The sequence below is a fragment of the Peromyscus eremicus genome, chromosome 9 (genome assembly GCF_949786415.1).
Source record: "Peromyscus eremicus chromosome 9, PerEre_H2_v1, whole genome shotgun sequence".
Lineage (NCBI taxonomy): Eukaryota > Metazoa > Chordata > Mammalia > Rodentia > Cricetidae > Peromyscus > Peromyscus eremicus.
Window position 1 is genome coordinate 102,528,849 of NC_081425.1, and position 26,433 is coordinate 102,555,281.

The 26,433-nt window shown below is 44.8% G+C and overlaps 3 protein-coding genes across 3 annotated transcripts in view; 2 read left to right on the plus strand and 1 right to left on the minus strand.

The window, feature by feature from the left end:
• The window catches only part of Ube2e1 (ubiquitin conjugating enzyme E2 E1), a 52,767-nt gene extending 43,182 nt beyond the window's left edge, over window positions 1-9,585 (plus strand). Inside the window, exons 4-6 of the mRNA XM_059274173.1 lie at window positions 6,438-6,570; window positions 7,660-7,807; window positions 8,812-9,585. Of these exons, the coding sequence (XP_059130156.1) occupies window positions 6,438-6,570; window positions 7,660-7,807; window positions 8,812-8,909 (379 nt within the window). The 3' untranslated portion in view covers window positions 8,910-9,585. The remainder of the gene's footprint in view (window positions 1-6,437; window positions 6,571-7,659; window positions 7,808-8,811) is intronic.
• Window positions 9,586-12,118: 2,533 nt separating this feature from the next.
• Nkiras1 (NFKB inhibitor interacting Ras like 1) lies at window positions 12,119-23,092 on the minus strand. Its single transcript, XM_059274176.1, has 4 exons — window positions 22,665-23,092; window positions 18,968-19,078; window positions 16,128-16,369; window positions 12,119-12,607 (listed from the first exon to the last, which is right to left on the minus strand). Exons 2-4 carry the CDS (start codon window positions 19,059-19,061, stop codon window positions 12,365-12,367), a joined length of 579 nt encoding a protein of 192 aa, XP_059130159.1. The 5' UTR covers window positions 19,062-19,078; window positions 22,665-23,092; the 3' UTR covers window positions 12,119-12,364.
• Rpl15 (ribosomal protein L15) lies at window positions 22,920-25,210 on the plus strand. The gene is made up of 4 exons (XM_059274174.1): window positions 22,920-23,030; window positions 23,493-23,674; window positions 23,831-23,967; window positions 24,857-25,210. The coding sequence occupies exons 2-4, from the start codon at window positions 23,503-23,505 to the stop codon at window positions 25,160-25,162; spliced, it is 615 nt and encodes a 204-aa protein (XP_059130157.1). The 5' UTR covers window positions 22,920-23,030; window positions 23,493-23,502; the 3' UTR covers window positions 25,163-25,210.
• Window positions 25,211-26,433: the final 1,223 nt, after the last annotated feature.

Below are 26,433 nucleotides of genomic sequence, written 5' to 3' on the forward strand. Positions count from 1 at the left end.
TAAAGGCGTGCACCACCACTACCCAGCTCAGAAATGGGTTTTGAATAGTGTTTGTCAGGGAATATAGACAGTTGTGGACTTGAGTGTTTTGCCATCCAACAGAACTAAGTATTTTCGAGCGTTGATCTGTCTTACTGCAGAGTTACAGACGAGGGAGGAAAGAGCTACAGTACAATAACTTCAAAGTAAAATGTTAGAAAACTATTCTTATCACCACTTAATGTCCACTGTTAACTTCTAAACTTGAGTGTACTCAAGAATCATTTAGGGGCCGGGCGGTGGTGGCGCATGCCTTTAATCCCAGCACTTGGGAGGCAAAGGCAGGCGGATCTCTGTGAGTTCGAGGCCAGCCTGGTCTCCAAAGCGAGTTCCAGGAAAGGCGCAAAGCTACACAGAGAAACCCTGTCTCCAAAAACAAAAACAAAACAAACAAACAAAAAAAGGAATCATTTAGGGATCTTGTTAAAAGCAAGTGGATTGGGTTTAGGGTGAAGTCTGCTGTGTGCATTCCTAACAAAATCCCAGGCGATGTTGACATTGCTTCTTTGCCTGGGGACTATATTTTGAGTAGCAAGTTCATAGGACATTCAGAGTATGTGCAAATCCAACAGTAATAATATCCACATGCATTTCTTTTTTATAGTAGGCACAGGGCAGAAAAATAATGTTAGGTATTAGTGTGACCAGCTAAAGCCCTATCCTTCCCAAGCTTGACCCTAAGCCATGTTCTCCAAGATAGGGAGGGCTTCCTGGCATCAACGCTGCTGGAATCCACAGCTGAAGTGATTCTGTGTTTTGCTCTGTCTGGTGCACTTCAGGATGCTTAGTAGTGCATCTCTATCTGCCAGATACTAGCAGTACCCTCTTCCCTCTCAGGTGTAACGATCCAGAAATGACTGCGACACTGTTGAAGATTTCATTTAGCCTCTAGCTATCACTCACTGCCCTGAGACTTATTTTGAAATGTGGCATTGGGTGGAGTGTTGTGTGTGAATGGTGTGCTTAACATAAGCAGCTTGCTCGCTATCTTGAAACTCCTGTAAAGGAGATCCATGGAGTAACTAGCCAATTGGCAGTCTTTACAGCCTCTTGCTCCCTAGGGATGCTGGTTCTTTACTTTATGGAGTAGCCATCAGAGCATGGATGCCAGAAATTGCTTGGGATCTGTTGAAGCATGCTAGCTGACTTGGACTGCACTGCCCTTTACTCTCACTTCCTGCTGATGTCTGTCTGCCTGCTTCTAGCTCAGCCTCATGGTCCTCTCTTCCCAACCCCATGACCTCTGTTTTTTGAAAGCAGATAACTAAGTCTTTAGACTTAAACCTACACCTATAATCTCAGCCCTCAGAGGTGGAAGAGGAAAGATGGTAAACTTAGGAAACTGCCTCAGAAATGTGTGTCTGTAAGCCAAGGTGCTGTCTTCTGATAACATTCTAAAGTTGATAGCTACAAGTACAGATTTGAAAATGAACTGTAACTCTCGGCTTCAGGGTTTCTCATTTGAAGACTGGGATGTAGCTGGCTTGACTGTAGATGTGGAAGAGCTGCAGAGGGCTTGGAGGGAGGAAGTAGGGAGGACTCACAAAAGTTACTGTAAAACAGAAGTTGTTTTTGTGGAAATTTTTATACTGGAAAAGTTTAGGTCAACCCAGAGAGCACATCGGTCCTACTGGGACTGCACCAATGACAGGTTTGTTTTGTTCTTTCCAATGGCATTGTTTGTTGGTTTGTTTTTAGGCTTGTATCTTAAATGACTGAACTACTCATCAGTGCTGTTTAAATTCTCTTTAAGCCACGTGTGTTGAGCAGAAGGTACTGCAATGGTAGTTTCAGGAACTATAGTCAGCAATGTCCCACTAACGAGGTGAGCATGTGTTAGTGGTCACAAGGAAAGCTGCTGGTGCAGAGTCCCTTTGTTGACTCAGTGGAGCTGCTGCTTGGCCGTCCGCAGACTTGGCTGCACCAGCAGAACTGTGCTGTGGCTCACTGTGCCCACTCCTGGTGCCGTGCCTGTGTTAGGTCAGAAACCATTATAGAAATAAATAGAGATAAGGTCTAAAGTAGAAGCAGTTTCTACTTTTCTTGATATCTTTGACAAGAAACAAGCATCTGTTTTTGCCTTGTAAAGAGTTTTATTACTTTACTTTTGTTTTGAACCATATTTTGGTTGCAAAGAAACTTTAAATGTCTGTTTAAGAAAATCTGTAAGTGGGGCTGAAGAGGTGGCTCATTGATTAAGAGCACTTGCTGCTCTTCCAGAGGACCCAAGTTCAGTTTGCAGTACCTACCTCAGGTGCTCACAACCACCTGTAACTGCAGCTCCAGAAAGTCAGACACCCTCTTTGGCTTCCACTGGCACCAACACACACACACACACACACACACACACACACACACACACACACGTGCAGACCCATACACATGCACTTAAATAAATAGTAAATCTTACTTTTTCTTTAATGAAAAAAATCTGGAAGGCAAACCGTGGTCTCTTTTCAGTTAGTTTCAGACAGACTATAATTTTAGCAGGTCCATATTCCTGGCTCAGTTTATAAAGTGCTAGCTGGCCTCACAAGCATGAGGAACTGACTTTGATCCCCCAGAATCCATGTAAAAATGCTGGGCATGATGAGGTGGAAACAGGGCTTGCTAGTACCAACATAACTGCTGGGTGTAGCGGCACGCATCTGTAACCCCAGCACTTGAGAGGGTGGGCAGAGTCCGGCAGAGCTCTCTCCACTAACCTGGCTGGATCTGGGAGCTTCAGGCTCAGGAAGAGACCCTATCTCAAAGAATAGAGAGCAGCCAAGGGAGGTACCTAACGTTGACCTCTGCCCTACACACACACACACACACACACACACACACACACACACACACACACACACCCACACACCCCTTACTGCTAAATTTGAGATGACTTGTGAAGGCAGGCAGGGTAGACTCAATCAAGCACTGTGCTCCATTTCTCAGGTCAGAACTTCACTTAGTGTAGCCATTGAATTGGTGACAGTTGAGTTTCTTATTGTGGAAACCGAAGTTTTTCCTGTTAATGCAAGAAACAGTGCTGGAGTGCGGGCACCGCAGTCCCAACTTGTCGGAAGATGAGGCAGGGAGTCTTGAGTTCAGAGTCAGCCCGTGTTACACAACGAAGGGGAGGGGCAGAAGGCTAGTAGAAATGTACTTAGCTGACCTGAGTGTAAACCTCCTCAGCCATTTTAGCAAGAAATGGATGGGTAGCTGGGTGTGATGGTGCGTATCTGTCATGCCAGCGTTTGGAGGCCTTGGCAGGAGGATCACCACCAGAGTGTGAGGTCAGCCTAGACACCTGAAACAGTGATACTGTTTCAGGAGAGAGGGCTGAAGGGAGGAGAGTGTGACCAGACCTTTTCCTTGGGCAGCTTGGGATATATAGTCCACCTTCATTCTTCATTTTTTGAAGTGTAACAGAAATATGCAACATAGCCTTTTCTTTGTTACAAAACATTTGTAACATTGTAACAAAGTCCCCAGATTCGTAACTCTTTTTCTTTACACCTTTCCCACGTTTATAAAGGAACAATCTTGATTTGGGTTTCCAGTTGTGTACCAAGTGGTCCTGTGTCCACATGGGAACTGCCTATAGGAGAAGAAGCAGGAGTATCTCCATGCAGGTTCAGGAGTGTCCTTTACATACTCTAAACTCAGCACCATCTGCCAAGGGAGCTAAGGAGCCTTTAGTTCCATGTTTTATTCTGATGGTCAGTCAAGTTTGAGACCCATCAGTTGCTCTCTAGAGTCTGCATATTGCTAAGCTTTTGTTTAAAGAGGCCATGTCACTTTTAGGGTACTGACCCTCTTATTTTTTCTAGGTTGGCTTCTTAGCATTATCCAGTTAGATATTTTTAAAAGCATGGCTCCTTATGGTTAGTATTTTTATTTTTAAAAAAGTTATAATGTTGGCTGTAGTGGCACATGACTTTAATCCCAGCATTCTGGAGGCAGAGTAGATGGATCTCCAAGTTCAAGGACAGCCTGGTCTGCATGTATGTGAAGAGCTGGTTCTGTGGATTGAACTCAGGTTTTCAGGCTCGGCAGCAAGCAGCTTTACCTGCTGAACCATCTTGCCAACCTGACAATGAATAGTTTTAGAAGGCGATTTGGAATAGTGTTGATTGAACTCTAAAGGAAATCCAAGACCTAAGTGCTGGCAATCTTAATGTGGTAAGAAATCATTTCTTAGTTTCCAGACAGCTGTCTTGTTGCACTGCCCTCATGTGGCAGGTAAAAAGCTAGTATTCTGCTGGTGAGGTCTGTCTTAGAAGGGCACTAAGCTCCTCCAGAATGACTTCCCCCTTCCTGACCTAACTGTCTCCAAGGGTCCAAGCCTGTGAGCTAGTCTTAGGTTTCCCGGGGTTCCTTTAGTTCCTGAATGCTGCTGAGTCTGACAAGAGCTTGAACTGGCTTCGGACCTTGCTGGGGTCACAGGGTCAGTGTTCAGGTCCGTGTCTGAGCTCTTGCTGCATGGGTCATCCCAGTTTGGTCAGGCCCGTATTTTAAAAGCCCGGTGTCACTGCTGTTCAGGGTTTTCACCCCCAGCTGTTCTCTTTGCAAAGCTCACTCTTGTCATGTCATTTTCTCCCTTCTCTCATCCTAACTTCAGTCTGAAGGGGAAGAAACTGTGGGGTTAGGGTTAAGGAAGTGTAGCCACAGGGGGCCTCTTAGTCCCTCTCCCTTCCACTTCATCTCTGCCCCTCATCTGAAAAAGACCAAGCCTGCTTTGAATCAGTTAACATAAATTTTGGGGGACAGTCTTGTTCAGCCCCCAAACCATGGCCATTTGGTACTCTGCCTTGTACGTGAGCATTCATTGAGAGTTTGAGCAAATCTGGTGTATTAAAAAGGGCAGTTTTGCAGTTTTGAGCCAGGTAGTGGTGGCATAAGCCTTTAATTCCAGCACTCGGGAGGCAGAGGTGGTGGATCTCTGAGTTCAAGGACAGCCAGGGAAGCTACACAGAGAAACCTGTCTGGGGGACTGAGGGGAGTAGTTTTGTCTTCTCCATTGCCATTTGCCTGCATGCAGTGTACTATTTCCCAATTGTTCTTGCCATAGTACTTTCCTGACTGACAGGAGCAGGTAGGTGTAGTACACTCTTCGTAGGTCTTAGAATTGGAGGGTAAGCGTCACCACTTTTGTTGAGGTGTTGAATACAAAGCCCTCTGGAAGCCAGTGAAATGTTTAAGGATAGTGTCACCAAGTGAGGGTTAACCACGCATATTTAACAAGAGGGTTTGGTTAGTGGCTTATACGCATTAGTGTTTAGTTTAACACTGAAGTGAAAACTGGTTACATACTTGACATTCTCCTTTCTCACTCATTAGTTTATAAAGTAAAAAGTAAAGTCACCAAGTTGGGATTACAGATGACCCAGCATTTGTAGGAGCTGAGTCAGGAGGATCATGACTTCAGGCCAGCCTGGACTACTCTGTCTCAGGGGACCAGAAGTGGAGGGGCTTAGAAATCTATTAGCTAAAGCAATAGTGTGTGTGTGTGTGTGTGTGTGTGTGTGTCCCCATGTTCATATGTGTGCACGTGGAGACTGAAGTCTAGGTTGTAGGTCTTTATCTCAATCTGGAGTTCACCAATTTGCTAGCCTGGCTAGCTGACCAGCCCTACCAGGGTCCAAATTCGGCCAAGCACTTTAGTTAGAGCAAAGATTATGGAGATAGAGCACAAGGAAGAGTCAGTCTATGGGTCAGAGAATGAGATTCTTGGTCCTAGAAATGGTTACAAGAGAGGATGTAGCTCTGAGAAAACTTATTAGTCACTGAATGAGAAATAAGGACATGATCTGTCCTAGGTATGGTTGAGGAGAAGGTTTTAGAAAAAAAGGGGGAGAACAGGCAGAGGCATCTGGAAGAATCCAGACTGAACTTGGCCAGCAGAATGAACCAGGAGTGGGGAGGGGGAGGTAGGGGGCGAGAGAGAAAGCGGGGTGGGAGGGGTGGGGGGGGGAGGCAAACAAGAGAGGGGCCATGGACCAAGAGGCCAGGAGAGAAACCAGCAAAGCCAATAGAGTGCGTGGACCAAGAGAGCCCATAGCCCAAACAGCTGAGTTCTAAGGCAGAGAAGCTGCAGGAAGGAGACACATGCACTGAGACTGTCTTTGAGATCTGATGTCACCAGCTTAGCTCCTAAGACATGTCTTTAGTTGCTGTTGGCCTTACAGATAAAGATGTTTGAGAGTTGAAAGCATCACATCTGGTTATAACTGCTGGACTTAGCATGGACCGGATGTTCTTCTGTCATGGCTCACTTTCTGATGGAGGATGAGTTTATACCACAGTCTTTATGAAGAGAACCCAGACATTAAACCAAAAGGATGAGGGCGGGGGATTCTTTCCTTTTCTGAGACAGTGTCACCATCCTTTATCTGCTGGTGTATTATTTTTCACAGTGCTGGTCCCAAAGGTGACAACATCTATGAGTGGAGATCAACCATTCTCGGGCCTCCGGGGTCTGTGTATGAAGGTGGTGTATTCTTCCTTGATATCACATTTACACCAGAATATCCCTTCAAGCCTCCAAAGGTAAGAAGTCTGTGTATTCTCAGATTTGACTGTTCCTGTCAGAGACACATTGAAGTTCTAAAAATGCAATCATGAAAGCTAGATTTCTTCCATGCTGTGTTGGTATTCTACCAAGGCCTCCTTACCCGTGGGTGCTCCATTTTAGTGATTTAGGTAGACAGTCTAGATCTGATGTATGGGTCAGAAAAGATCTCAGCTTCTTGAGTATACAGTGTTCGCTAGTTTTTTTTTTTTTTTTTTCGTTTTTCGAGACAGGGTTTCTCTGTGTAGCTTTGCGCCTTTCCTGGAACTCACTTGGTAGTCCAGGCTGGCCTCGAACTCACAGAGATCCGCCTGGCTCTGCCTCCCGAGTGCTGGGATTAAAGGCGTGCGCCACCACCGCCCGGCTGTGTTCGCTAGTTTTAACTGAATATGATGATTGTTGATTGAGTTGGCTCCTCAGTTAGCAATGGGCATTTCTAGGGGTAAGTAGTTAAAACCTGTGCTATTTATAGTCAAGCTTATTAGATTTGAAGCTTGCTCAAAAGCAGTGTATTACTAACAGCTAACACAAGAGGTCAGCAAACAACTAACAATTCAAACTTAGAAATATTCATATTGAAAACATTAAAATTAAGCCAAACATGTCATCCCAACACTCTCAATATGGCAACAGGCAGGAGGATCAAAAGTTTGCAGTTAGTCTGGGATGCATAGTCCAAGGCTAGCCTGATCAAGAAAAGAAAAACCCTGCTGGGTGGTGTTAGTATACACCTTTAATCCAAGTACTGGGGAGGCAGAGGCAGAGGCAGGCAGATCTCTTGTGAGTTCAAGACCAACCTGGTCTACAGAGTGAGCTCCAGGCCAGCCAGGGCTACACAGAGAAACCCTGTGTAGAAAAAAGAAAGAAAGAAAAGAAGAGAAAGACAAGAGAACACCCTAAGAACAGAGGAAGTGTTGAACTGCCTTAGCCTTTGACATGGGCATCGCCTTCAAATGAAAGGAGATGGTGTGAGCGAGCTCTGTCACCTCACAGTCTGTGGATTAGTCAGCTGAAATGTAGTAAAAGTCTCCTACTGGAATGCTGCTTGACAATAACCTTATTTTTAGGTTACGTTTCGTACAAGAATTTATCACTGTAATATTAATAGCCAAGGAGTTATTTGCTTGGACATATTGAAAGACAACTGGAGCCCAGCACTAACCATCTCGAAAGTCCTCCTCTCTATCTGCTCACTCCTTACAGACTGCAATCCTGGTAAGATTAATAATCTTCTGTACTTTATTTCCTACTAAATGAAAAGGTACTTGTTTTCCACATAAACTAAGACCATGTTTTCAAAGGACGTTTTAATCAAGCGTTTAGCTCACTAGTTGGAAAATGTTGCTGCTTTCCTGCTCGTGTCCAGCACTGAGGCCGGGAGAGTGGCTCTGTTGCCTCCCTGTTTGGGTGGTGGTTCAGTGACCACTTGCCCCATCGCCAGTTCTCACTTTGGAAAGTGGTGTTTTTCTGCTAAGTACTTGGTAATTACAGAATTATAATCTTATTGGGACTAATGGTTTTAAAATAAAAAGAAATTATTTCAGAATTGTAATCTTACTGGGACTAACTGTTTTAAAATAAAAAGAAATGATTTATTTTTCTGCTTAAACATACAAATTTAATTAGGCATTCCATTTTCAGAGAACCACATTTAGTCGGGGGTCTGGGTTTTGGCCTTTTCTAGGCATACAGAGTACAATAGATGGTGTCAGTTGCACCAGCCACAAAGGTTTTTACAGCATCCACAGTGCTCTAAGTGGTGAGCAGAGCTGGTCCCGGAGCCTTGGGCAGCCAGACTTGTAAGTTTGGTCATACACATGAAGAAGAGGAGTGTCACTTGTTGGGAGAGAAGTAGGATAAGAAAATATAGCCAGGCCACTCCGTTTTTTAGCAAGACTCCTCCCAACCTCCTTGTTTGACTTTCTATTAAAGATGAGAAGCTGGGGCTGGAGCAATGGCCCATCTGTTTAGAGCAATTGTTCTTGCAGAGAACTCAGGTTCAGTTCCCAGCCTCCACATGGCAGCCTGCATCTATAGCATGCAGGCAGAGTACCCATACACATCAAGTAAATCTTTTTAAAAACTGTTTCTCACGATTAGAAGAAAACACCCTGGTGAGTGTTTCAGGCATAGGGCATGGTCATAACTGTTTGCTGTGTGTTAATATCCAAAGTGTCTGATTTTCTTTCTCCAAAGTAATCTACATGTTTTTCTTCCAGCTGACCCTTTGGTGGGAAGTATTGCCACTCAGTATATGACCAACAGAGCAGAACACGACAGAATGGCCAGACAGTGGACCAAGAGATACGCTACATAAACTGGGTTTTCAGTTCTTACATTATCTGTCTGTCACAGAAGAGAGCTGCTTATGATTTTGAAAGGGTGGGGGAGGGTGGGAGTTGGTAAAGAGTAGGGTATTTCTATAACAGATATTATTCAGTCTTACTTCCTAAGATTTTGTTGTAACTTAAGGTATCTTGCTACAGTAGACAAATTGGTAATAGTGACTTTTCGAGCTGTCAGTTTTGCAAGATTAGCTGACTTTGAGTCCAACAGGGAAGAATGTACATGTAGACACTTGGGTTTCATCGACCGTAGTCTACTGTCATTTCAAAATCAGCTTAAATTTTTATAGGTTACACAGATGGCCATTTATGTAAAGTCCCATTTTCTTGTTTAAAAAAGTTGGAATTTGTCTCTTTCCTTCTTAGAAGGAAACAATGGTATTTAACACTTTATAGAGATCATTACCTCGTATATATAAAATGGACACCTGGCTATGAGACACCATGTAGGAAACAAGTAGTTAATGTATTTTATTTCATATGCAAATTACTTTAAAGGTTGAATCAGGATTTGTGGAAACCTGTAGTGAAATACCTTAAGCTGTTAACCGTAGGTGAGGAATAGGAACTGCTCAGTGGACTGGTTATGTGTTTTAGACTTCTTACGTCTGCATTTGTTACTGTGCTAATAAACAATATTAAGAACAACCCTGACCCCGCCGTGTTCATTTCTCTCTGTAGAGTCTTTGCTTCTGAAGCAGGTCCAGGAATACACACGACTTACATATGCCAGGATGATCAAAAGACAATAAACAGCCAGTGGCGGCCCACACCTTTAATTCCAGCAGTTAGGAGTCAAAGGCAGGCGGAACTCTGTGAGTTCCAGGATGGGCTTCAAAGCCACACAGAGAAACTCTGTCTCCGAAAAACCAGAAAATAAAACAAAACAAAAACCAATAAACAGTCAGCTGAGCTTCAAAGATAAACTCGATGCCTGTTTCTGAAAGCATTATCTGATTTGCGGATGCAGTGGCAGCAGTAACAGAAGAAGTGAGCTGCCTGGTGAGCTGGTGCCACCACTGGCTTTGCAGGGCAGAGTCTGACTCAGTGCTGCTGCTGCTGCTGCTGCTGCTGCACATTTCCCCAGACCCATGTAGGTAAAAGCTGAGCGTAGTAGCACACATACCTGTCATCACAGCATGTGGGTAGAGGCCAGAAAAATCAGAGTTCAAGGTCATCCTCAGCTACACACTGAGTTTGAGACTAGCCTAGACTACATGAGATCATTTCTCACAAAAAGGAAAACTGACCCAGAACATGTTCATCATATAATTTTTAAAACATGCTAATTCCATTGTATTAAAGCATAAGATCTAAGTGCAGTCAGAAGAAAAAAGAAAACTGCTGGCAGGGATCTATATACAATACCCAAGAGGAAAAGCTGAAATAAATACCTGGAAGGGCAGGCTAGAGAAGTGACTTAATAACTGAGTGGTAATCAAAGAGAAAAAAAGTATACTTCTTTTTTTTTTTTTTTTTTTTTAAGAATTGCCCAAGGCCGGGTCGGGTGGTGGTGGTGTCGCACACCTTTAATCCCAGCACTCAGGAGGCAGAGGCAGGTGGATCTCTGTGAGTTCAAGGCCAGCCTGGTCTACAGAGCAAGATCCAGGACAGCTAGGGATATTACAAAGTGAAACCCTGTCTTCAAAAAAAAAAAAAAAAAAAAAAAAAGAATTGGCCAAGACTGGGCATAGTGGCACACACCTTTAATCCCAGCAGAGGACGGCTTTGAGTTCAAGGCTGGCCTGGTCTACATAGTCCAAACAAGCCCTGTCTTTCAAGAGAGATGGCAGGGCAAACCAGGTGGCTATAAGCCCAGTATTCAGAGTTGTCTAGGGCACACAGATTCTGCCTAAGTAATTTATTAAGACCCTTTCTCAAAAAGTAAAAAGGTCAATGATACATGTGCGTGAAGCGTGAAGCCTTGGGTTCAGTCTGCAGTACCACCAACAAAAAAAGCAAACAGCAACAATGCTGATGTTATACTCAGTGGTCCTATTGGCTTGAACTCACTAGACTGAGACAGCCACTGTGAAGTACTGCATTGAAGACGCCATACTTTACTTGTGGTCTTAATACACTCTTAAAGTTGATTCATAGCTGAAACCTCCAAGCAGCTTATTTCCTAGTTCTTAGGATAGTGCTGTCGAGCTTTTTAACACAGTGACTCACACTCTTCAGATTTGGCTAAGATCTTCCATAAACTATAATACTAACTCAGATAAATATTTAGGACTAATGATAGCTCAGTGTTTCTGACACATTATTGTATATGACGGGGTTAGTAGAAGAAAAGAGGTGCTTTCCTGTCCTTCAGCCTAGCCACTTTCAGAAGAAAGAAGACCCTCTAGGATTTGGTTTTATCATCAGCACAGGCCTAGCTATAGAATAAAAACAGGGCTCTGAATATGACAAGGCTACTTTTCCTAACACGAAGTCTTATACTTAATAGAGCAAAGCAAAACCATGACTTTTGTACTATTTAGCAAAGCCTCTGTGAAATAAGAATTTAACTCATATGGATCCAAATTGTCATTATTGATACAATTTAGGTACACAAAACAATTGTCAAGTTTTATAATCTTAGATATTAGTGATTAACCTTTAAAGAAATTTAGATATGTGTATGAGTGATTTTTTTCACTGCATGTATATATGGGCACTGTGCATGCAGTACTTGAAGTCAAGAGAGGACATTGGATCCCTTGGAATCAGTTACTGGTGGTTGTGAGCCACCATGTAGGTACTAGGAATTGAACCCGAGTCTTCTGCAAGAGCATCAGTTTTTTTGTTTGTTTTTTGTTTTTCAAGACAGGGTTTCTCTGTAGCTTTGGATCCTGTCCTGGAACTCACTCTGTAGACCAGGCTGACCTCAAACTCACAGAGATTGCCTACCTCTGCCTCCCAAGTGCTGAGATTAAAGACATGCACCACCACCACCCAGCAAGAACATCAATCTTAACAGCAATCTCTCCAGTCCTGATCAACCTCCTCCACTGAAAGGTACTTGCCATGCAAGTCCAGCAACCCGAGTTCAACCCCTGGAACTGACTGCATACACACATCACATACATACAGTAATAAGCCTTTTTTAAGTTATATTCACAATAAGGAATCTGCATAAAATTACAGTGACTGGACAGTTCCTGACAGGCTAGAAGGGTCCCCATGGAACACTGCGTACTCTCCAAATTTTATTTTACTATTAATGACAAGTGCAACATAAATAACAAAAATGGTGATTTCAAGAACAGGTTTCAAATAAAGACAAAATGTCCAACAATAATAACTTAGCCCAATAAGTTAATTATAACATAAAGTGCATTGAATTCTCACTTAGGGGTTCCCTAAGGCCCAGAGGTGGTTTTGTAAAGGGCCATGTTAAATTGTAACCTTGTGCCATGCTACGGACGGTTCAAGGCTTGACTCAGTTTTCAGAATTGGAGTTCCCCTTGTTTTTCCTCCCAGGCAGAGGGAAGCTGGATTTGCTCTGGGGCTGGGAAAGCTTGCTGGCTAGTAAAGTGAAGGGCTCAATCAGTGTCCTCCGGTCTGTCACTGTCACCTCCCACAGTTTCACTTTCTCACTCTTCGCCCACTGCTGTGCGACCTCAGCATCCACTTGTCTCTGCTCAGAAAGGTCGATTTTGTTTCCTAACACAACAATTGCCACCTGAAAGAAAACGATGAAAAGACCACACTAGTATACTGTCAGTAATAGTTTATGCAAAATGGATAAGTAAGAATCGTTCTTCCACTTAGCAGACTGCTTTTCTTAAATGATACTGAGGTGAGAGCCAGTAATCTCAGCTGCTCTAGAGTTGAGGCAGGAGGATTGCAAGTTCAAGGCCAGCTTGGGCAACTTAGTTAGAACCTGTCAAAAACAAAGTTTAAAAACTAAAAGACTGAGGCATGAGGCCCTAGGTTAATCCCCAGTACTAGGCTGGTGGGAGTGTCCTCAGCTGTGACAGGAATAAGAGAAGGAATGACCTCACTTCTTTTTCTGAGTACATACAAACATTCTATATTTTTAACTAACTTCTGGTTAACTGACTTGGAAATTACCATCCAGTCTAGGACTATGGCTTACCATGACTACATTGCTTCAATGTAAAGATGCTGCAGAGCTGAGAGTTCTGAACCTCTAGAGTGGTAGTGGGTTCTTGGTTATTCTGTCCTTGAAAGGTGCCTACTAAATATCCTCTGAATTGTGAGCCAAGAGGAACATTTTACCCCAAATACAAGTAAATCATGCATTTAAGTTTGGCTACCCAGCAGGCAGTCCTTGGCATGACTAGAGCATAGCACAGAACCACAGTGCCAAAGCCCCAAAGGCAGAGCAAGTGTGGAGCAGTCCTTCCCAGCAGAGCGCTGAACCACAGCTGTGTGCCTGGTCTCTGCAGAAGGCCGGAGCGCTGGGCACTCCCACTACTGCTGAGTCCTCAGAGGAGCAGTGTACTTAAGGCACGTAGTTCTTCGGTGCTGCTCCAACACTCAACTCCCAGGTCACAGTCCATTACTGAGGGAAGTCAGAATAGGAACTGAAACAGGACATTGAGGAGAGCTGCTTACTGGCTTGCTCCCCGTGGCTTGCTCAGCCTGCTTTCTAAAAGTACCCAGTACCACAGCCAGGAATATCACTACCCATTATGAGCTGGGCCCTCCTACGTCAATCAATTAAGATAATGCCCTACAGGCCAATCTGGTGGGGGCACTTTCTTGAAGTCCCCTCTTCCCAAATGACTAGCTTGTGTCAAGTTGCATAAAATGAGCCAGCACAGGGTCCTACCTAAACACTTGTACAGAAGGCTGGTGCCCCTAGTCCAACATACCCACCTACCAATCCCCAGCCCACATGCTGTTGCCTATCAGACTAATTTCATGGTCACCCCATCACTACTGTGGTTATAGTCCTAACAATGTCACTCCTTCCTTATGTACATGCTTCTATAACCTGGTCTCTTGGTTTTGATTTTTCTGATGATCATAATTTCCTCCTAACCAATCATTCCCTCCCATGGTCACTCCCTAGACCTTTGGGAAGGATTTCAATTCCAGGCAGCCCACACCAATCCTATCTTCCTCCTTATGCCTAACTGCAGCCATTCTTACCAACACTATGATGCACCCTCTGGCTCTGTTACCTCTAGCTGCAGTCTACCTCACACCCAAAGTCCCTCATCCAGCCCAGAGGATTTTCATCACCACCCTGTCTAGTTATACCACCACATGCTAAACCCTATGTTAAATTTCACTCTTAGCCCTGCTGGAGGGTGGGGGTCCCACTTCATAACCCCAATCTCCAACTCATGTCCTTCAACAGATTGCTGAATTAATTTCTTCAGCTAGATGACATCTCAGACCATGGCCTTTCCAACTTCTTTTCTTCTGTCCTTTAGCTGATGACCCTGCTGTTTTACAGGAAGAAAGTAAACTGGAAGAGAATGTCTTCACCAGAGAACTGACCTGTCATCTTCCCAGCTCATCTCAATGGCTCTAGAACCAGCCATCCTTTGCTACTTGGACAAGGATGAGTGTCACTCCATCACTCCTCCAGCCAGTCACTCCTGTCTGTTACTATTATCTAAAGAAACACTTCCAATGCCACATCCTTCTCCAGGGCCTGTTCTCCTTTATAGCAAAACTAGTCAAAGAGCTACTGTAGCTTCTGTGTTTATTTTCCCCACCTCCAAGCAGGCTGCTTCTCATTAGTTGCCTAGAGTTTGCCCTAACTTCCATATATTATAGATCCATCAATTTTTAGTCCCCAGCCTTTCTGATCTACCTAGAGAACTTGACAGTGGGGTTACTTTCTGCTATGTATAAGTGCTAGCTTCATTTGCTTTCTGGACACCCCTACTTACCCTCGCTTTTTCTCCTGCTCACGAGCCTTCCTTACCTTGTTCCCCCAATGTCTATTGCCAGCACAGTATTCAAATGACTACTTTAAAGGCCAGGTGTAGCCAAGAGGTGGTGGCGCACGCCTTTAATCTCAGCTCTTGGGAGGCAGAGGCAGGCAGATCTCTGTGAGTTCAAGGCCAGCCTGGTCTACAGAGCAAGTTCCAGGATAGCCAGGACTGTTACACACAAACCCTGTTTTGAAAAACAAAACAAAACAAAACAAAACAAAAAAGGCCAGGTGTAGTGGTACATACATGCCTTTAGTCCCAGCCCTCAGGAAACTGAGGCAGGTAGGTCTCTATGAGTTCAGGGCCAGCCAAGGCTATACAGGGAGACCCTGTCTAAGATAAGTAATAAAACTAAAAAATGTTCAACTTTGGGACTGGAAACACCACTAAGTGGTAGGAGCACATACTGCTCTAACAGAGGACAGAGGCACATTGGTGGCTCCTGAGTCTGGCTCCAGAGATCTGATGCCCTCTTCTGGCCTCTACAGACACCTGCACTCATGTGCATATAACTCCTCCCCCCTCCCCTCTCCACATAATTAAAGATAAAATAAGTCTTTAGCATAACTTATTTTTTAAAAGATGGCCAATCAGCTGGGTGTGTTAGTGCATGTTTAATCCCAGTTTGAGGAAACTGTGCCTTGAAAAACCAACCAACCAACCAACAAACAAATAAATAAATCGAGTTCCAGGACAGCCAGGGCTGTTATAGAGAAATCCTGCCTTGAAAAAAACCAACCAACCAACGGACCAACCAACCAATAAATAAATAAGCAAGTAAGTAAGTAAAGTGTAAGAATCTGGGATAAAACAATTTATCAATGCTATTACCCAGTGTGCTACATGGCTCCGAAAATGATGACTGAGCTGGGTGAGAGTGTAGAGAAGATCTGTGATTAGAGAATTCCAGGCAGAAGAACAGTGGCAAGTAGGTAGGAGCTGATGACTAGTTATTAGCTTGTTTGTGCTTTTTTAGGTTGAAGATAACAAGAGTCCTATTTTGCTACAGATATCCTAAAAGCCTGAAGAAGCAATGATCCCACACATGACTAAGCTGTGCAGGACCTGAGCGAGGGAGCTCGGTAAGCACACATTGTACAGAGTCAAACAGAACTATGCAGAAAGCCACGCTTGTGCTAAAGGGGCTCAGCCTATCCTGCATACCCTGTGTTTGCAGATACTGCCAATACAAGCGAATGGTTTTGAAATGTGTGAACTACACAAAATGCTACCCTACACTACACTTCAATTCTAACACACTTGGTATCTGAAATAGCCACTTACCTCTTTTTTGTCTTTGAACTTATCAATTTCTTTCTTCAGAAGCTCCACTCTTTGAAAGGATTCAAGGTTATTCACACTGTACACAAGAACAAAACCATCAGCAAAAGAGAAATAATGCTTTGGCAGCTCCACGCCTTCCTGCAGGCCTCGGGTGTCATAGAAGTGGAGCTGCTCCTTCACCCCACGGTCTGTCTCCACTGAGGCCATGTACACGTCTTCCATTGTCTCACAGTCTTCCGTCCCTAGATTAAAAAGAACCAGGGTCAGCCAGGCATGGTGGCTCACACCTGTAATCCCAGCACTCAGGAGGTAGAGGCAGGCGGATTGCTATAAATTGCAGGCCAGCCAAGGCTACGCAGTTTCAAAAAAAGAACCAGGGTCAGTTATTCACTCGTTCCCTGTCCTTTCAAGGCTGGAAAGGCTTTCTAGGTTTTCCATGCACTGTATGTAATAATCAAATTTCTACTTTACTAATTTCTTCAAAATTAAAAGTAGTTATTCATCTGAACATATCTTGTTTTTCTAAAAAGATTCTTTGGACCATCAAGATAGCTCTCAAGCTTGGTGACCTGAGTTCGTTCGATTCTGGGACCTACTAAAAGGTAGGAGAGAATTGACTCTACAAGGTCACCCTTTACTCTCTACAGGGGCTCATATGCCCCACCCACCCACCCATACATACACATACTTTTTAAAAATCATTTCTTCTGCCAGACATGGTAGTGCACACCTTTAATTCTAGTACTTGGGAGGCAGAGGCAGGAGGATCTCTCTGAGTTCAAGGTTAGCCCGGTTGGTCTACAGTGACTTCTAGGGCAGCCAGCCTCAAGAAAACAAGAAGTTTTGCAAGGCGTTGGTGGTGCACGCCTTTAATCCCAGCACTCGGGAGGCAGAGCCAGGTGGATCTCTGTGAGTTCAAGGCCAGCCTGGACTACCAAGTGAGTTCCAGGAAAGGCGCAAAGCTACACAGGGAAACCCTGTCTCGAAAAACCAAAAAAAAAAAAAAAAAAAAAAAGGTTTCTCCTCATAACTCATTGAGGTGACACACTTATATCCAGCCCTTGGGTGGTGTGAACAGGAGGATCAGTAGTTCAAGGTTAGCCTTAACTATGTAGGAATCGGAGGCTGGTTTGGGCTACATAAGACCTTGTCCAACAAACTAAACCTTTTTTCTGGTATTAGAATTGGTCTAGCATTAGGTCTGCCAAAAAAGTAAAATTTTTTCTTCTATATAAAAATGGTAATAAAAATTTGGCAGTGAGATTACCTATTTTTATGAACTATAATAGTAAAAAAAGAAACTAATACCTAAATGATAGTGATAAAAGCTGATTTAAACAGCAGCTTCGGCCTCCATGAGAAGCAAGGCTGGAACAGGGTAATAGGCTGTTTTCTGCAGAATGCCCAGGTTATCTCCAGAAGAACTGCATATGTCCAGTTTGGGCCCAGACCCAAGCTAGTTCTCAGAATTGTAAAGAGGGATGCATGAATTGAAACCCAGACATCCTTTGTTTGTCTAAGTTATACTTTTCATAGCTGATGCATTAGAGTTTAAAATGAAGTAACTTTAAACTCCCTTTTTGTAGACAAAATATCACACATTCCCAGACTGGCCCTGACTTAGGCAGTTATATGCCGCCATGTTCCCAGCTACTCAAGAATATGATTTTAAGAAAAGCTTGCTGTTGACCTGAGAAGGGTAGGAGATTAAAGGAAATTCTGACACCAACGAGTTTGAGAACTGTTGGCATAGACCTTAAAGTGAACACTAAATCTAACTTCTTTGGCAGTGCTAGAGACTGAACTCAGGGCCTCATACATGCTTACCCCTGAGCTGCATCTCTAGCCCTTGAAGTACGGATTGAACAACAATTGTTATATATTATTTTGAGAAGCTAGAATAGAAACAAAGGTCATCCATTGGGGGTGGTGCACGCCTTTAACCCCAGCACTCCGGAGGCAGAGGCAGGCAGATCTCTGAGTTTGAGGCCAGCCTGGTCTCATAGCAAGTTCCAGCCAAGAGTACAGAGAAACCCTGTCTTGAGAAAAAAAACAAAACAAAACAAAAGATGAATAAAATATAAAAATGTACTCTAAGCTATATACCAGAAAGAAATTCTCTAAAGATCCGTATTTAATCTTTTATATAAACCTAAGTTCACTTTAACACCTCTGTCTTCTTTAGCAAAATCATGACCTCATTAGTGCCAGGAACATCATCTTCTTCACCTCTGCAGTTCTACAAAGCACCATCGCATGCAGTATGATAAAGAAAACAGGAAACAGTGTACTCATTGAAGGAATAAATGAATGAGATGATCTCAATTTACAAAACAAGGTCATACTGTAGAAACAGCCATTTCTTCATTTTTTTTTTCTTTTTGGTTTTTTGAGACAGGGTTTCTCTGTGTAGCTTTGCGCCTGTCCTGGAACTCACTTTGTAGACCAGGCTGGCCTCGAACTCACAGAGATCCGCCTGCCTCTGCCTCCCAGTGCTGGGATTAAAGGCGTGTGCCACCACTGCCCAGCACCATTTCTTCATTTTTAAACCTATACAGTAGCATTAAAACACTAAGCCTGAAGAATGGTACTACCTCAGAGACCCTAAGATTCCTAGACCTCCTTTTGAGGCAGATGCACAGGACCCCATTTTCATATTACTCATATCTACCTGCCATTTGTTTTCTGACCTGTTATATAACCTGTAGCAAGCACTGTTGAATTGCAACAAAACCCAATTTTCTTCCCCCTACTTACTCTCCTTTTACATCATTTAGCATGACCAACAGGCGCCCTCCACCAGTTCCAGAATCTAAAGAAACTAAGGAAGATAATCTTACCAATAGTATGATTCCCGTAAAGGAGCTGCTCCAGAATTGCAGTCTTCCCAACAGACAACAACCCACAGACGACAACCTTGCAGCCCTTTCCCATCTTCTCTCAGGACAAAACTGTGGAGAAAATGGAGGGACTTTAAAACTGGACACACCGAAATACATCCTTTCTTACCCTTAAAGTTTAAGTTGAACCAGTGATACAGGGGAAACTCCAAATATTAAAAGGGTGATACAGAATAAGATAATCTTTCCACACTCCATTCTCCAAGCTCTTTGTGAAGAGTTTCTTATATATTGCCACAGAAATCATCTGGATAGACTGTAAAAACACCTAAAGGAGATGGGTGTAATCCCAGCACTCGGAAAGCAGAGGAGGATCAGCATCAGCTATATATTGAGTTAGAGACCACCTTGGATGTTGATATCTAGGCATGGCTGCTCATGCCTACAATCCCAGCACTCTGGAATAGAAGTAAAGAGTGCTGAGGGTGGAGGATTACCATAAGTAACATTTTCCTTAAGGCTTTTCTTTTTCTAAAAGACAGGATAGTGGCAGCTAAGGTAAAAAAGGGAAATGGTTCATTAAAAACAACAGAAAAGTCTTTTTTTGTTTGTTTGTTTTTGTTTTGTTTTGTTTTTCGAGACAGGGTTTCTCTGTGTAGCTCTGTGCCTTTCCTGGAACTCACTTTGTAGACCAGGCCGGCCTCGAACTCACAGAGATCCCCCTGGCTCTGCCTCCCGAGTGCTGGGATTAAAGGCATGCGCCACCACCGCCTGGCCAGAAAAGTCATTTTTAAAAAGTCAAATGGTGGGGTTGGAGAGATGGCTTAGAGGTTAAGAGCACTGGCTGTTCTTCTAGAGGACCTGGGTTCAATTCCCAGCACCTACACAGTGGCTTAACATATAAGGGTGTTTTGTCAGCATGTATGTCTGTGCACCATACTCATGCCTGGTACCTTTGGAAGCCAGGAAGAGGGTATTAGATCCCCTGGACTGGAGGTAAAGAGAGTTATGAGCTGCCATGTGGGTACCAGGGTCCTCTAAACCGGTGAGCAGATGGCTCCCCATCTCCACTTTATAGAAATGGACTCCTGAAGATGCCTCCATCCTAACCCTGGAAACCTTTGAGATCTTACTTTAAAAGGACGTTTGCAAGTGTGACTGAATTAACCTTGAGACAGAGATCAAGATGGAGGTGGAGATCTATCACAAGTGTATTTTTGAGAAAAGTTTGAGAGAGGGAATGACTGACTGGAAGGTGGCAGAAGCCAGCCGCCAAGGGATGCAGGCGGTCTTGGGCTGCTGTTCCTGACACCAGATTTTTTTTTTTTAATTTAATGTTCATGGGTGTTTGCCTGCATGTGTATGTGTGTGAGTGTGTCAGAAGTCCTGGAGCTGGAGTTACAGACAGTTGTGAGCCATCATGTTGGTGCTGGGAATTGAACCTGGCTCCTCTGAAAGAGCAGCTAGTGCTCTTACCTGCTGATGCATCTTTCCATAAGTGTTATATTTGAGTCATTAAATATATTGCAACGGAAAAAAGGCGAGGCCAGCACAGCCTCCCCACTTGAGGGAAGAGCAGAGCACACAGCAAGCCACGGGGTAAGATACAGAAGTAAGAGAACGGGAAAGCCCAGAGGCAAGATAGACAGAAGTTAAGAAAAGCTGGCAAGAAACTAAGCCAAGCTAAGGCTGGGCATTCATAAGTAAGACTAAGCCTCCGTGTGTGATTTATTTAGGAGCTGGGTGGCAGGCCCCCTAAAAAGTTAAAAAACAAAACAAAACATGGAACTACACTCACAGACTTGTAGTTATTTTCTCAGGAAACCTGATCCTGGGAGCTGGAGAGGCTCAGTAGTTAGAGCACTTGCTGCTCCAGCAGAGCACCTGGGTTCAGGTCCAGCACCTATATGGAAGCTTACAACCATTGTGCCGTCTAGTTAGGTCGTACGTACATACATGCAAGCAAACACACATAGACTGAAAATAAATCTTTAAAAAACTTAAGACTGTCCTAAAAGAGAAATCTTTTTTTTATTTAATTTTATTTATTTTACATCCCGACTGGAGTTTCCCCTCCCTCCTCTCCTCCCAGTCCCTCCCCTATCCTCCACAGTCCCACCTCCCCAATCCACTCCTCCTCTGTTTCTGTTCAGAAAGGGGCAGGCCTCCCATGGGTATCAACGGAGCTCCTCCTATCAAGCTGCGTATTAAGCACCTCCCCTTGTATTAAGTAAGGTTGGGCAAGGCAATCCCATATGAGGAATAGGTTCCCAAGAGCCAGTCAGAGGTTAGGGACAGCCCCTGCTCCCATTGTTAGGAGTCCCACAAGTAGACTAAGCTACACAACTGTCGCATTATACAGAAGGCCTAGGTTGGTCCCATTCAGGCTCCTTGGTTGTTGGTTCAGTTTCTGTGAGCTCCTATGAACTAGGTTAGTTGTTTCTGTGGGTTTTCTTATGATGTCCTTGACCCCTCTGGCTCCTATAATCCTTCTTCCCTCTCTTCACCAGGATTCCTTGAGCTCGGCCTAATGTTTGGCTGTGGGTCTCTGCATCTGCCTCCATCAGTTACTGGATGAAGGCTCTCTGATGACAACTAGTGTAGTCACCAATCTGATCACAGGAGATGGCCAGTTCAGGCTACCTATCCACTGTTGCTAGGAGTCTTAGCTGGGGTCATCCTTGTAGATTCATGGGCATTTCCCTTTCATCGAGTTTCTACCTGATCTGGAAAAGCACCCCTTTCCAGTCATCTCTTTCAGTACTCCCCCACTCCATCCACCCCCAACCGGATGCCTCTTGTTCCCATCCCCAGAGAGATCTCTAAAAGAAATCTTATCCTGAGCACTCTGTCCTAACTAGCAAGCAACACCAGATGTGTTAAAAAGAGGGGAGAAGGGGAGCGTGGCAGTTAATTGGAAGATAACTTCCACCCATGTCCAGGCTCCACTGGCTACATCACATACCCCCAAACAAGGGCTCAGCTGACGCGGGCCTCCCTCCTGGGACGCTGGAGCAACTGTCACTCTATACCCCTTCATTCCCTCAATGTGTGTCCTTGGCACCAGCTTAAATGCATAGCTCAGTATTAGCGTTTGCTCCTGAGGCTAGAACTTGTGCGTTGTTTGCGGCTGCAGCGCCAACAGCTGAGACTGCGCCTGGCACATATTAAGATATATATAGATATATTGAATTTTTTTAAAAAAAGACAGGTGAGGATTCCTACAATGCTAAAGCCGTTATTTTTTTTAAAAGATGAACAGAGCCACGGATTGATGTAAAAGGTAAACATGATTCTGGAACCTTGGCCACAAACAAGAGTAGAGTATTAAAACCGCACGACTATATGAAAAAAGAAAATTCTGGAGCTGCAAAAACTCCAATACACCATTATTTCTTAATGAAGAACGCAATGCAGAATGCCAGCATTCTGGGCATTTCTTCCTGAAACAGTCGTACTTAAGAGGGCTTGACAAATGAACAATTTGCTATCCTAAAAGCACCCATAAAATAAGCCCCTGCGTTCTGACGTTAGCACCTCCGGCTCCCATCCACCAGCTGGTTCGGCAGGTCCCCGGCGGGCTCAAGGACACGCGCGAGGCCCACGCGTGCAGCCACTTGCGCCTACGCCCACCCGGTGGCTGTCCTGCGGCCACGCTGCTCCGGCATCACGGAGCGGAGCCGGCGGAGACACCAACCTGACTCTGCGGGGCAGTGAGACAGAGGCACGCCGGTCACTGCGGCCCGCGGACACCGCTCTGGAGCCAGTCCCGGACCTGGATCCTCAGGACCCGCACCGCGACGCACCCGGGGCTCAACGCCTCTCACCTCTTGCAGCCTTTGCGGCTCAGAGGCAATGCTGAGAGCCAGCGGGAGGACATCCGGAAGCGACCAGCTGTCACGCCTGACTCCGCCCACCAGATTGGATGTTGGAACTACATGCCCCATGAGGCACTGTGCGGCCACCCCGCCCCACCGGAAGGAGAGTCGCCGAGGTGGGGGAGGAGCCGCAAAAGGGATTGTGGGAGAAAGGCTTCTTCCTTTCCTCCGGCGGCAGCCATCAGGTAGGCTGGCTGGGCTGTATTTGCGTTTCTATCCGCCGCGAATCGCGTTAGTCTTCAGCCATCCGGCCCTGGCGGCCCTGCCGCCTCGGAGCTGCTTCCTCCCACGGGCGTTCAGTCAGGATGCGGGGTGGAGAGGGCGCGAAGACGCAGCCATCCGGGAGGCTGGAGGGGAGACGCGATGGCGGCGGGATGCGAGCTGGGCCCGGGCCTGAAGGAGGCGCGGGGTTGAGGCACGGAGGCCGGGCCGGCCGCGGGGCGAAGCTTGCCGGGCCTTAGGCGCCGGCGGTGGCGGTCGCATCCCCGCGGCCAGCCCCGGTGATGGGTCCCGCCGAGTCGGCAGCGGCGCCGTGCCGCTTGTGCCGAGCCGTCCTCGGTGCCCGTGGAAGGTGGGGCGCCGGAAGGGACGGAGCAGTTCTGGTCATGCCCGACAGCGATCGCCTTTTCAATCTGCTTCCTCTCAAGGTGAGCCAAGATGGGTGCATACAAATACATCCAGGAGCTGTGGAGGAAGAAGCAGTCGGACGTGATGCGCTTTCTCCTGAGGGTCCGCTGCTGGCAGTACCGCCAGCTCTCGGCGCTGCACAGGGCTCCCCGCCCCACCCGGCCCGACAAAGCGCGAAGGCTGGGGTACAAGGCCAAGCAAGGTGCGTGGTGTCCTGACGTGGGAGATCCGGTCCCACTGCCCCAGAAATCCTCGGTTTGGAGTCGTCCCCTCCCCTCCCGCGCGGTCAGTTTAGCGAAATGCAACAGGAAGCGTTGGGAAGTCTTCAGTGAGTCTCACTTGTTGTTTGTGTGTGTAGGTTATGTCATATACAGGATTCGTGTCCGCCGTGGTGGCCGCAAACGCCCAGTTCCTAAGGGTGCAACTTACGGCAAGCCTGTCCATCATGGTGTTAACCAGCTAAAGTTTGCCCGAAGCCTTCAGTCTGTTGCTGAGGTAAATGGATTGATGTACTGGTTGTCTTGGCAACCCATTAAGGGTTGTGGGCAAGAAGAAATGGGGCAACATAACTGGGTATAGGGTGGGACTGGAGGTATTTTGTACTTAACCTTGGCAAGGAGCAGTTGTTACCAAAACTGTTACTGTTCTGTGCTTAAGTATATACTGAAAGGTTTTTTTGTTTTTTATAGAGAGTAAACTGCAGAAACTTGAATACACTTCTCCACTGCAGCCTGACCATTATCAGTTTACTTCCTTTTTTAAAAAAAATTTTTATGTGCATTGGTTTTTAGCCTGCATGTATATCTGTTAGTGTCAGATTCCCTAGAACTGGAGTTACAGACGGTAGTGAGCTGCCATGTGGGAGCTGGGAATTGAATCCAGGTCCTCTGGAAGAGCAGACAGTGCTCTTAACCGCTGAGCCATCTTTCAAGCTCTTGTTTTGTTAGTTGCTTTAACATACTAGGTTCTGAAAAACCTAAACTTTTAAAGGCAGTCAATTTTTGAGATGTTCTCTATGTTACTTTCACTTATGTTGCTAACACAGTGTGATTAGTTACAGTTTTTCTTTTGGATTGCTAAGCTATGTTCTGTTATAAGAGACCCCTTTGCAAAAGTGGAAGCTTTTGATTCATTGACTCCTGTATAAGGCCATGAAGGGGGGGGGCTGCGACAGTACTCAAAACTCCAAGCCTGGTGTTAATATGTCTTAGTTAGGGAGAATTAAGAAGGAAATGATGTGTTTCTGTCTATATCTGTCATTTGAGCTAGTCTTTAGTGTGTGGGGACCTGACCTGCTTCAGTCTCTGACCCAAGGAAGGATTTTTGTGTAATTAGCTGCTGTGAGCAGTACATAAGACTGACTGGGCTTTTCACCCTGTTTTAGGAGAGAGCTGGACGCCATTGTGGAGCTCTGAGAGTCCTGAATTCTTACTGGGTTGGCGAAGATTCCACATATAAATTTTTTGAGGTTATCCTCATTGATCCATTCCATAAAGCTATCAGAAGAAACCCTGACACCCAATGGATCACCAAACCAGTCCACAAGCACAGAGAGATGCGTGGGCTGACATCTGCTGGCCGCAAGAGCCGTGGCCTTGGAAAGGGCCACAAGTTCCACCACACTATTGGTGGCTCTCGCCGTGCAGCCTGGAGAAGGCGCAATACTCTGCAGCTCCACCGTTACCGCTAATACACGTAATGTTTGTAAAATTCATACCAATAAACAATGTAGGAACGTCATGTCTGCTTAAAGGTGTTATTTGTCTATTAAAATGAGTCTGCAGAATGTCATGAAGCTTTATGGAATTATAGCGGTTAAAGTGCAATAATGTTTGAAGACTACAAGTGATGGTGTGTCTTGTTTCTGATAACCTTTTGTCTTTGCATTACCTACTTAGGGGGTTTAAGTGTATGGTGTTAACACCATGTGGTACCCTGTGTGTAAAATCCTGTAAAAGGAGTCCTAGGACTAGCCCTGTAGATGTGTTTGGTGCATGTGATAAAACCTACAGCTTTATTGGGATGATGCAGTCTTCTAGTTTGCTGAAGTAACTGCTTGGGAGTTTGAGTACAAACTTTTAGAGTTGGGTTTTGCTTAGAAATGAATAGGAAGAGAAGCTTTTCAACCTGTTTGTGAACATGCGTAGAAAAGGCAGATGAGTTACAACCCACATTTTGAAAATTGAATCCAGTGTCCCGTTTTCAGAATTAGGTAAGATTGGAAGAGGTTTCATTTTCTGTTGGATCTCTGGAGTATGAGTTTGATGCCAAGTAACCGGTATTGGCATCTGTGTATTTTGAAGTTGGAGACTGAAAATTGGATGGGGTGGGGCATGTTTAGGGGTGGTATGGTAAGGTTGCTCTTGAAAGGGCAAATTGTTTCTCTTAGGGTTTGTAAACTAGTGATGGGTGCCATGTGGGATTCAAGTTAATACCAACCAAGTGAACTTAAAAAGTGATAAAGTTAGTATGCAATCACTAATAAGCTTCTATCCACTAGCCATGTAAAAAGAGTGACTGGGTAGTTAAAGGTAAATCCTAGGCCAGTCAGTTCGTCTTGGAGGTAAGAAAAGTCAGTTGGCAGTATGACTTCATTGTTTACAGTCTTCCCTTAGGTAGTGGCTGGGGTTACTTGTCCCTGGTATATTACCTGGGAGTTGTTGACATTTCACAAAGGCCACACATACCACCACATTTTTTGTTTGTGCCATTCCTTGAACTAGTTTCCCTCAGTACATTTTAGTATGGAAGAAATAGATAATTGCCCTTATCACAGATCTGGGCTAGCAGTCTTGATTTTTAAAAAACAAAACAAAAAAACTAACATGCCGTTAAACTGATTTTTTTCTTTTTAGATTTTTAAAGGATTTTATTGATTTCCAGAAAATACTAGACTCAATCTTGGGACCTAGAATTCTTTTCTATTCAGCAAAACAAATTGTGTATGCAGGTTGTTCAACT

Bases quoted from the DNA above. Each gene is read 5' to 3' on its own strand.
- Nkiras1 (XM_059274176.1), bottom strand. From the start codon at position 19,061: ATGGGAAAGGGCTGCAAGGTTGTCGTCTGTGGGTTGTTGTCTGTTGGG. The intron at 16,370-18,967 runs GTAAGATTATCT...TTTTTAATCTAG, and splicing joins TTACGGGAATCATACTATTG to GGACGGAAGACTGTGAGACA. The intron at 12,608-16,127 runs GTAAGTGGCTAT...GTTTTCTTTCAG, and splicing joins AGTTCAAAGACAAAAAAGAG to GTGGCAATTGTTGTGTTAGG.
- Rpl15 (XM_059274174.1), top strand. From the start codon at position 23,503: ATGGGTGCATACAAATACATCCAGGAGCTGTGGAGGAAGAAGCAGTCG. The intron at 23,675-23,830 runs GTGCGTGGTGTC...TTGTGTGTGTAG, and splicing joins GGGGTACAAGGCCAAGCAAG to GTTATGTCATATACAGGATT. The intron at 23,968-24,856 runs GTAAATGGATTG...ACCCTGTTTTAG, and splicing joins GCCTTCAGTCTGTTGCTGAG to GAGAGAGCTGGACGCCATTG.